Below are 12063 nucleotides of genomic sequence, written 5' to 3' on the forward strand. Positions count from 1 at the left end.
CAAAAGCACTAAACAATAATTTATTTACTACCCGTCATATGCTATCTTGAAATACAAATAAGAAATGTCGGATAACTTTTATAAAATAATGTATACAGAGGAAGATGTTTACAAAATGCTGGAATTTTTAATCGACAACATATTTGTCCAGTGTGGTGGACGTGTTTTTCAACAAACAGTCGGCATTCCAATGGGAACAAATTATGCTCCTTTTCTTGCTGACCTATTCCGTCACTCTTATGAGGCTGTCTGTATAGCTGATCTGATCAGAAAGAAAGAATATCGTTTGGCTAGATCCTTCAATCTCAGTTTCCACTATATAGATGACGTATTATCTTTAAACAATCCTAATTTCGGGGATTTGATACATCGCATCTACCCAAAAGTACTTGAGATAAAGGATACTACAAACACTGTGAAGTCAGCCTCATATCTTGACCTACACATAGAAATCGATGATAAAGGAAACCTATTGACCAAACTTTACGACAAACGTGATGACATTTCGTTCAGAATTGTCAACTTTCCTTTCATCTGTGGCAACATCCCTTCGGCTCCTGTGTATGGAGTGTTCAAATCTCAATTCATACGTTATGCCAGAGCTTGCCGAAACTACGCAGACTTTTTGTTTCGCGCTAGAACTCTAACAAATAGGCTTCTGGTACAGGGTTATGTTGCTGCAAGATTGAAGTTATCACTACAGAAGTTTTATGGTCGTCATCATGAACTCGTGAATCGTTATGGTGTATCCATCAGCACCAGGAGAACTAATTTATTTGACGGGTCATAGGCTTCTTTTCCTCGTCCGTCTACCCCGGACTTGACTTTTTATGAGCAACTCGGCGGGTGTTTCTAGAAAAGCTACTCTACCGATGCACCTGGTCCATGCTCCCAGTTTTTAGTGGAGTCCGAGTTCCTCATTTACTTTTGTAACTTTGTATGTATGATTTTAGTTTCTTTATGTTCTTTGTTGTGTATGTCTGTTTTCCATGTCTGGTCTTTGTCCCTGGATTAAATTCTTTTGATTACCGCTATTACCTTGGTTCCCTTGTATACTCTTTCATAACGAATCGTTGGCTTTAGTAGAAAACAAAGAAAATAAAAAGTCAAAGAATTGTCCCTAACTCTTAGTAATAACACTTTCAAATAAACTCATATTTGCCCATGAAGAAAACATCTTTTTCGTTTTCTTCTAAACTTACCATTATATAATGATATTATTACATCCAGTGCAAAACATTTTATACATATATGTTGGCGATTCAGAACATTTCAAACTGTCATGAATATGCCTATTTTCTGATCAATAACACATCAGAATAAAGGGCTTTGTAGTTGATTTCTGCTGTAGTGCAAAGGACGGATACTTACGTTTTAACACAAGGGTTGTTGAAATTTTAATGCTTATCTTTGTTTCGCCCAAAAGAGTCTATTTTGAAGAAAGATTTCGCCCAAGTCCTTAAAAAGATACTGGATATTCATATCATGCCTTCGCTTTCCGATTATGTTTTGAAAGAAATTATTGTATACACTGATAGAACTACCCGCTGTAAAATGATTTTTTGTACCTTAATAATATGGTAACGAAAGATGATTCTCCCTATGACATGATTTAAATTTAAAATAAATACATGTATGCAATTAACCTTACAAAACTATGTTTCGCACAAAAGAGCACAGTTTTTGAGTATTTGTTTCGTCCAAGTCTTGAGAAAAAATACAGGATATTTATATAATGCCGTTGTATTTAAGAATTTACTCTAATGAAAAATATACTAATTCTGATATAAAGTTGAGCATTGCATTAAAAATGAGTTTGTGTTTAATATCTAGCTAAGAATGAAATACAGTAGAAAGAGTCAATAATTAACACTAAAATGGTTGAAAAGTAAGATAAATATGCTGTGACAAAATAGTTTTTGTTTACAACATCGAGATTCTGTACATATAAAGCAAGTCCATGTTTTTTTTAATTCAGTTTCTCTAAGAAAAAGGTATAGTGTGACTACAACATTTTATTTGAAAAACAAAAAAAACAAAAAACAAAAAACAAAAAACAAAAAAAAAACAAAACAAAAAAACACTAAACAGTGATTTAGTTCCTACCCGTCATATGCTATCTTGAAGTACAAATTGAGAATGTCGGATATTTTTTATAAAAAAGTGTTTTCATTACGAATCCAAAGCTTTAATAAAAAACAAAAAGAAAATAAATAGTGGAAGAATTGTCCCTAACTCTTAGAAACTACTCTATAAAAGTAACTCATATTTGCCAATGTAAAAACAGTTTTTTCGTTCTCGTATAAATTTACCATTATATAATGATGTTATTACATACAGTGCAAAAATTTTTATGCATATATGTTGGCAATTCAGAACATCTCAAACTGTCATGAACACATAAGAATTCCTTAATAAAGTGCTTTGCAGTTAATTTCTGCTGTAGTGTAAAAGACGGATACTTACGTTTTAATACAAGGGTTGTTGAAGTTTTCATGCTCATCTTTGTTTCGCCCAAAAGAGTCTATTTTGAGGAACGATTTCGCCCAAGTCCTTAAAAAATGCTGGATATTCATATCATGCCTTGGCTTTACCATACTTGTTTTGAGAGAAATTATCGTTTACAACGATAGAGCTGCCCGTTGTAAAATGATTTTGTTACCTTAATAATACGGTAACGAACGATGATAAGATTAAAATTCAAAGTAAATACATGTATGCAATTAACCTTCAAAACTATGTTTCGCCCAAAAGTGCACAGTTTGAGTATTTGTTTCGCCCAAGTCCGGAAAAAATGGATATTCATATCATGCCTTGGCTTTGCCATACTTGTTTTGAGAGAAATTATCGTTTACAACGATAGAGCTGCCCGTTGTAAAATGATTTTGTTACCTTAATAATACGGTAACGAAAGATGATATGATTAAAATTTAAAGTAAATACATGTATGCAATTAACCTTTGAAACTATGTTTCGCCCAAAAGTGCACAGTTTGAGTATTTGTTTCGCCCAAGTCCGGAGAAAAAATACAGGATATTCATATCATGCCTTCGCTATCCGATACCTGTTTTGAGAGAAATTTTGTATACACTGATAGAGCTGCCCGCTGTAAAATGATTTTTTTTTACCTTAAAAATATGGTAACGAACGATGATTCTCCCTACGATATGATTAAAATTTAAAGTAAATACATGTATGCAATTAACCTTACGAAACTATGTTTCGCCCAAAAGAACACAGTTTGAGTATTTGTTTCGCCCAAGTCCTGAGAAAAAATACAGGATAATTTCATGATGCTATTGTATTGTAGAATTTTTTGAAATGAAAAATACACTAATTATGATATAAAACTGAGCATTGCATTAAAACATGAGTTTTCGTTTAATATCTAGCTAAGAAAAACCTTTAGTAGAAAGAGACAATGATTAACCCTTCAATGGTTGAAAAGTAAGATAAATATGCATTGACAAAATACTTTTTGTGAACAAGAACATCGAGATTCTGCACATATAGAGTAAGTCCATGTTTTTTCTTTATATCAGTTTCTCTAAAGAAAAGGTATAGTGAGAATATAATATTCTATTTTCAAAAGCACTAAACAATGACTTATTTACTACCCGTCAGATGCTATCTTGAACTACAAATTAGGAATGTCGGATAACTTTTATAAAAATGCGTTTTCATTACGAATCCAGGGCTTTAATAAAAAGAAAATAAATAGTGCAAGAATTGTCCCTAACTCTTAGAAACTACTCTATCAAAGTAACTCATATTTGCCAATGTAAAAACAGTTTTTTCGTTTTCGTATAAACTTACCATTATATAATGATATTATTACATACAGTGCAAAAATTTTATACATATATGTTGGCGATTCAGAACATCTCAAACTGTCATGAACACATAAGAATTCCTTAATTAAGTGTTTTGCAGTTAATTTCTGCTGTATTGTAAAAGACGGATACTTACGTTTTAATACAAGGGTTGTTGAAAGTTTCATGCTCATCTTTGTTTCGCCCAAAAGAGTCTATTTTGAGGAAAGATTTCGCCCAAGTCCTTAATAAAATACAGGATATGTATGCCATGCCTTCGATTTCCGATACTTATTTTGACAAAAATTATTGTATTTACTGATAGAGCTTCCCGCTGTAAATTGATTTTTTTCTTTGATCTTAAACAAGTAGAAATTATCATATTGTAACGAACGATGATTCTCCCTAAGATATAATTAAAATTTAAAGTATGCAATCAAGTTAAAATACTTTCATCGGCAATATTGAAATTCTATACATAGTGTATGCATTCTTGCTACTTTCATTTCAAAATTTACAAATTGTTTCGAAGCCAATAATCAATAATTACTTACTCATAACAGATGAAAGTTTGAATTCCTCATTACACACACATATCGGGATAATGTAAATAACAAGAAAATCTAATTATCTCTACGGCTAGTGATAATTCATTCCAACAAAGAAATTTAGCAATAGAATTTTCTTAAATTCTAACACATTCACCATTACATGCCCGGACAATTATTTATTCATCAACCTAATATCTTTCAGCATCCGTCAACAAATCAATTCATAACTTCTAGTACAAGATATACTTGAAAGTTAACGCCTATTGTTTTGTTATGAAACAACCTACAAAAACTAATGCACAGATATGGGATCTTCTAAGAGAAGTCACTCGGATCAAATAAATATTTTTTTTTATCATTACATGTATGTCATCTCCAAGAATCATGAGCTCGAACGAATCGATACAAAACCAACATTTTATTGATCAAACATATTGTTGTTAACGGGTTCGGCCATTCTAAACATCTCAAAATTTTATGAGAACGCAATGTTTTTGTGCATTAAAGCATTAGAAGTCATCTAAAATAATATATGCATTGCAGTTGATCTGTGCTGAATTGTGTATATGTATGATATTTATGCTTACAATTAAAAGCTGTTCAGATATATTGTAAAAATATGTTTCGCCCGAAAGAGCGTATTTTAAGGAGAGGATTCTCCTAACTCATGAAAATGATACAATATATTTTTTATAATTTCATGAAAACGCAATGTTTTTGTGCATTCAAGCATTAGATACCGTCTTTAAATTTATTGCAGTTGAGTTTGACGAATGTGTAATATTAGGATACTTATAGTTTAAAACTCACAGTTCACTGCGAAGATTGTTCTATAAAGTAGCAGCTGCCTTGTCGAACCTACGATCACCGTGCGATTTCGTTTTCACTCTTGGCGTTTCAAGTGTCACAGATTTCTGAGAGCGTAGTGATCTTGATGGGCGGTATAGACTCAGAAGCTTTTGAAGATATGCTGGAGCTATACCATGCAGATGATGCAGTGCTATAAAAAAGCATAAGATCAGTATGTATTGACATCGGAATTCAACAGGTAACCAGTGTAGGTCAATTAAACCAAGTGCTATTAGGTTATATTTTCTGCGCCGTAATATCAATTTGGCGGTAGCATTCTGAACTCTTTGAAGCTTGTTCAAGCTACTAGATTTCACGCCATATATAAGGGAGTTGCCGTATTCCAATCTCGATGTTAGAGTTTTGCAAGCACTGTCCGTAATGTAACAACGAATTCGGTCAATCTTTGCCCAAGTGTATCCGATAGGCTAAGAAAACATACAATGAACTCTGGACCCAAAAACAGGTCCCTGCTGAACGCCAAAGTTTAATTTGATCGAATTGGGTTGGATGGCTTCCTCGGATACTTGTTGAGTCCTTCTTTGTAAATACGAGAGAAACCATGAAAGAGCAGAATTTGCCGTAACGTCGTAATGTGCACGTAATAATCATGGGTTAATAATTGTTTCTTTTTTACTGTACGTCATCCTCAGCTAGATATTGAACATAAACTCATGTTGTTAATGCAATGCGAAACTTTATATCAGAATTAATATACTTTACATATCAGTAAATTCTGGAATACAACGGCATGATATAAACATCCTGCATTTATTTCTCAGGATAAGGGCGAAATAAATCCTCAAATTCTGCTATTTTAGTCGAAACATAGTTTCGCAGGGTTTTGTATCTGTTAGAATATGAGTTTATTGATCTATTCTATCACTGGCATTTTTAACACAGTAATGTTATGTTTTGAATTTTTATTTTTTAATGGAAACATTTTTTATTGTTTTTAATTCTTTTTATTTCATTCAAATGATAAATATATATATATATTTTCTAGATATTTTTACTTTAGCTATAATTTTTAGATTCAGTAATTCATTCTTATCTTGGTTGAGCTTTAACAGCTTGCTCGTCATGCATGAGCTGATGTCCTCAACATAAGCTTCAATTCGTGTGGATATTTCGGACCAGTTGTCAATTGGTTCAATTTCTAAATATATCTGCGAATCATTAGCGTAACAATGATAAAGCATGTCATGTTGTCTGAAAATTTCTATCTAATATTTGTATACTATTTAAATAATGTTTTAATAATTAATTATGCTTTAATTACATAATTTATAATTATGTTTTGTTTTTGTTCGTCTTTTTTTACTTTACAAATTTCTATATCTTAGATACATAATTACTGTTCTGAAAAATATTTCTCTTTTCACATTCTTTTGTATAATTGTAGGTGTTGATTACTACATACTTTGTATTGTATATCATTTGTATGCCGTAAAGCGCTTAGAGTAAATGCAGTTTAGATTGGCGCTATATAAATATTGTAAATAATAACTAAAAAAAATGGTGTTGTCATCACCAAGCTAATAGCTTAGACGAATGATTTATTTAGTATGCCTTAGAAGAAAACCCGATAATAAACAAGAAAAGTCTGATACATTTGATTACAAAGAAATAATTATATCAGTACGAATTTGTGGATAATAATGCATTACAAAACATTATTTATCCTACTTATTTCTCAATTGCATACCTCATAATTCGTTGACTTGAATTTTATATTTTTTCTGGCACAAAAGGAAGTGTAATCAAGAGAATCAAGATTCTAGCAGAAAACAAAAGAATATATACCAGGGACAAAAGCAGACATCAGTAACTGACACACACAACGAAGGACATGCAATAACCAAAATAATACTTTACCCTTAATGAAATGTTTTATTACAAATACTGCAACGACTAATGCAAGTGTAGCCTTGGTTATAGAATTTAATCAATCATAAATCGAAAAAAATAAAAATATGATAAAATTGTGTTTGCCATTGTTCAAATTGATATTATACTTGATATATTTGTGGAAAACGAATGCTTTATTGATTATACCTATCTGATCAGTATTGCATTTTATTATTCATCAAATTAAAAAGAAATAATAAGTTTGGAATGCAATAACGCGACAGATTTTTATTCTAACAAAAAAAAACTTAATTAAACACAAATGCCCATTTACATGTGTATAGGGAGCAGCAGAAGATTTGACATTCTTTCAATCAAACTTGTGAAGGATCGTTGTCTGATACGTAGTTATCTAAAGAAGAAGCATATACATCCCCGGGTTGTATCAACCCTTGTATTATAAATCGTTTGTTGTATTTCTTATAAGTTACAAGTAATGATAATGCGACAGTAAACGACGCCTACATGATTCAGAAATGCCTCAGTAAATCTGCTTGTAACGACACCGAGTCACGATCTCAAGTTTTTTTTCTCCGTGGTTATTGAGTAAAGTGAGAATTTTCCTACTAAACAATGGACTCCTACAAAGCCCACAATGTAGCAATTGGTTGAATATTGCAGTTTATTTATACACCTGTCATCTCCGGTAGCCTTGATAGAGAATAATATTAATTTTCTAAGATATCTTTATCTTATATGACCGTAGTTGTTAATATTTTGACTAACATTTCTCTTTAATTACGTCTTCATATATAGACTGTACACGCTATGCAGTTTGACGACTAAATTGCTTAATGACATTCCTTTCATTATTAATTATTTCAACATTTCTTTCTGTATCTATTTGAAAGTGTAACATATCTATGACATAACATCTTGTTGTCAGAAAACAAGGACAAAAAGCAAATTATGTGTAAACAAAACACGTCAATATTTTATAAATTTGGTTTAACTAGGTCAACATAGTACATTATTATAGAAAGTTTTGTTATTGATTTCTATTTCTCATTGTCCCTTACTCTCAGCAACTACTCTATCAAAGTAACTCATATTTGCCAATGTAAAAAACAGCTTTTTCGTTTTCCTATATACTTACCATTATATAATGATGTTATTTCATACAGTGCAAAAAAAATTATACATATATGTTGGCGATTCAAAACATCTCAAACTGTTATGAATACATAAGAATTCCTAAATAAAGGGCTTTGCAGTTGATTTCTGCTGTAGTGTAAAAGACGGATACTTATTATTATTATTTTTATTCTTTAATTCAGTTTCTCTAAGAAAAAGGTATAGTGTGACTACAAAATTTTATTTTCAAAAGCAATAAGCATTGATTTATTTACTACCCGTCAAATGCCATCTTCTACTAAAAAGTAGGAATGTCAGATAATTTTTATAAAGAAAGTGTTTTCATTAGGGCTTTAGTGGGGTAAAAAAGAGAATAAATAGTCGAAGAATTGTCCCTAACTCTTAGCAATTACTCTATCAAATAAACTCATATTTGCCAATGTAAAAAAAACAAAAAACAGCTTTTTCGTTATCTTATAAACTTACCATTACTTAATGATGTTATTTCATAACATCACAAAAATTTTTACACATATATGTTGGCGATTCAGAAGATCTCGAACTGTCATGAACACATAAAAATTCCTTAAGAAAGTGGTTTGCAGTTGTTTTCTGTTGTAATGTAAAAGACGGATACTTACGTTTTAATACAAGGGTTGTTGAAATTTCCATGCTTATCTTTGTTTCGCCTAAAGAGTCTACTTTGAGAAAAGATTTCGCCCAAGTCCTTAAAAAATAGAGGATATTCATATTATGCCTTCGCTTTCCGATACTTATTTTGAGAGAAATTATTGTATACACTGATAGAGCAGCCCTCTGTAAAATGTTTTTTTTATGATTAAAATTTAAAGTAAATACATGTATACAATTTAATAAAATTACTTCGTTCGGCAAAATTGATATTCTGTACATAGTTTATACATTCTTGCTACTTTCATCTCAAAATTTACAAAATGTTTTCGACGCCGAAAAACAATAATTACTTATTCATAACAGATGAAAGTTTGAATTTCTCATTTAACACACATAACGGGATAATGTAAATAAATAGAAAGTCTAATTATCTCTACGGCTTGTGATAATTCATTCCTACAAAAAAAATTAGCAATAGAATTATCTTAAATTTTAACACATTCATCAACCTTATATCTGTCAACATCCGTCAACAAATCAATTCATAACTTCTAGTACAGGCTTAAAGGAAAGTTAGCGCCGATTGTTTTATTATGAAAACTACAAAAACTGATGCAAAGATATGGGATCATTTAAGAGCATCCATTCTGATCAAACAAAACATATTTTTATTAATGTCACCTCTGAGAATTATTACCTTGAACGTAACATTATTAAAATACAAAAAACAACAATTTAGTGATCATTTATTGATCAAACATATTGTCGCTAACGATATCGACTATACTAAAAATTACAATATTTCATGAGATCGCCATGTTTCTTTGCATTTAAGTATTAAAAGTCATTTAAAATAACAATTGCATTGCAGTTTATTTGTCCTGAATGTGTAAATGTATGAAACTTATGCTTACATTTAAAAGCTGTTCAGATATATTGTAAAAATATATTTCACCCAAACGAGCGTTTTGTGAGGAAAGGATTCGCCTGAATCCTGAAAAAGATACAATATAATTTTAAAATTTCATTAATACGCAATGTGTTTGTGCAACTAAGCATTATATACCTTCTTAAAATTTATTGCTTTTGGGTTTAACGAATATATAATATTAGGATACTTACAGTTTCATATTCTAACAGATACGATACAATACATTGCGTAACTATGTTTCACCCAAAAGAGCATAGTTTGAGTATTTGTTTCGCCCAAGTCCTGAGAAAAAATAGAGGATATTTTCATAATGCCGTTGTATTCAAGAATTTACTGAAAAGAAAAATATACTAATTCTGATATAAAGTTTAGCATTGCATTAACAACATACGTTTATGTTTAATATCAAGCTAAGATTACATACATTAAAAAGAAACAATGATTAACCCTAAAATGATTGAAAGTTAAGATAAATATGCAGTGACAAAATACGTTTCTTTTGAAAACGACATCTTAATTCTGCACATTTAGAGCAAGTACATGTTTTTATATCAGTTCGTCCCAAAAAGGAATAGTGCGAATGCAACATTTTCGTTTTCAAAAGCACTAAATAATAATTTATTTAATACCGGTCAGATGCTATCTTGAAATACAAATAGGGAATGTCGCATAACTTTTATGAAATAATGTATTCATTACGAATCCAGGGCTTTAGTAGAAAACAAAAAAAAATGAATAGTCAAAGATTGTCCCTAACTCTTAGCAATAACACTTTCAAATAAACTCATATTTGCCAATGTAAAAAACAGCTTTTTCGTTTTCGTATAAACTTACCATTATATAATGATGCTTTTACATACATTGCAAAGATTATTATTATATATATTGGCGATTCAGAACATCTCAAACTTTCATGAAAACACCATGTTTCGGTTCAATAACGAATTCCTTAATAAAGTGCTTTGCAGTTGATTTCTGCTGTAGTGTAAAAGACGAATACTTACGCTTTAATACACGCGATTTTGAAATTTTCATCCTCAACTTTGTTTCGCCCAAAAGAGTCTATTTTGAGGACAGATTTCGCCTAAGTCCTAAAAAGTACAGTATATTCATATAATGCCTTCGCTTTCCGATACTTACTTCGAGAGAAATTATTGAATACACTGATAGAGCTGGTGTTAAATGAACTTTTCTTCGATTTTATCATGTGGTTAAGAAAAATGATTCTCCCTAAGATATAAGTAAAATTTAAAGTAAATCAATAAAATTAAAATACTTTCTTCGCCAATATTGAACTTCTATACATAGTGTTTACGTTCTTGGTACTTTCATTTTAAAATGAAGCAAATAATCAATAATTACATTATCATAACAGATGAAAGATTGACTTTCTCATTACACATTAATTTCGGATAATGTAAATAAAAGGAAATACTAAATATCTTTATTGCTCGTGATAATTCATTCCTACAAAGAAAGTTAGTAATAGAATGATCTTAATTTCTAACACATTCACCATTACATGTCCGGACAATTATGTATTCATTACCCTCATTTCTGTCAATATTCGTCAACATATCAATTCATTACTTCTAGAGCAAGATATAAGTTAAAGTTAACGCCAATTGTTTTATGAAGAAAACCACAAAAAAACTAATGCACAGATATGAAATCTTTTCACAGAATTCATTCAGATCAAACGTAGTATAGATTTTTTATAACTACAGTTGATTTCTGCTGAATTGTGTAAATGTAAGATAATTATGCTTACATTTAAAAGTTTGATTTTCTCATCACATAAAAATGTCGGATAATGTAAAGAAAAGGAAATACTAAATATAGCTGCGGCTCATGATAATTTATTCCTACATAGAAAATTAGTAATAGAATGATCTTAATTTCTTTCTCATTCACCATTACATGCCCGGGCAATCATGTATTCATCGACCTCATATCTCTCAACATCCGTCAACAAATCAATGCATAACTTCTAGTACAAGATATACTTTAAAGCTTACGCCTATTGATTTATTATGAAAATCACAACATCTAATGCACAGGTATGGGATCTTTTAAGAGAAGTCACTCGGATCAAACAAATATTTTTTTATCACTACATGTATGTCATCTCCAAGAATCATGACCTCGAACGCATCAATATTAAGATACAAACCCAACATTTTATTGATCAAAAACATATTGTCGTTAACGGTTTCAGCCATTCTAAACATCTGAAAATTTTATGAGAACGCAATGTTTCTGTGCATTAAAGCATTAAGTTATCTAAAATAATATGTGCATT

The 12063-nt window shown here is 30.7% G+C and overlaps 1 protein-coding gene across 7 annotated transcripts in view; it reads right to left on the reverse strand.

Annotated features, from left to right (window-relative positions):
- Positions 1-12063, reverse strand: part of LOC148608621 (uncharacterized) — a 64231-nt gene that overhangs the window by 30383 nt on the left and 21785 nt on the right. For 3 of the 7 annotated variants that reach the window (XM_088543668.1, XM_088543667.1, XM_088543672.1), the window contains 6 exons: positions 10766-10852; positions 9953-10043; positions 8839-8924; positions 4367-5363; positions 3970-4056; positions 2467-2553 (listed from right to left, as the gene is read on the reverse strand). Coding sequence is in view for 2 of the 7 variants with exons in the window: in XM_088543672.1 (XP_088399798.1) it covers positions 5194-5363; positions 8839-8924; positions 9953-9960 (264 nt within the window). In the remaining 5 variants the exon portion in view is untranslated. Of the gene's footprint in view, positions 1-2466; positions 2554-2777; positions 2893-3969; positions 4057-4366; positions 5364-8838; positions 8925-9202; positions 9287-9952; positions 10095-10765; positions 10853-12063 lie in introns of those variants that run through there. The other 4 variants (XM_088543673.1, XM_088543669.1, XM_088543670.1 and 1 more) reach the window with 4 other exon arrangements.

Source organism: Perna viridis, chromosome 9 (assembly GCF_037379345.1).
Source record: "Perna viridis isolate PV_CMFRI_1.1 ecotype Kerala chromosome 9, ASM3737934v1, whole genome shotgun sequence".
Lineage (NCBI taxonomy): Eukaryota > Metazoa > Mollusca > Bivalvia > Mytilida > Mytilidae > Perna > Perna viridis.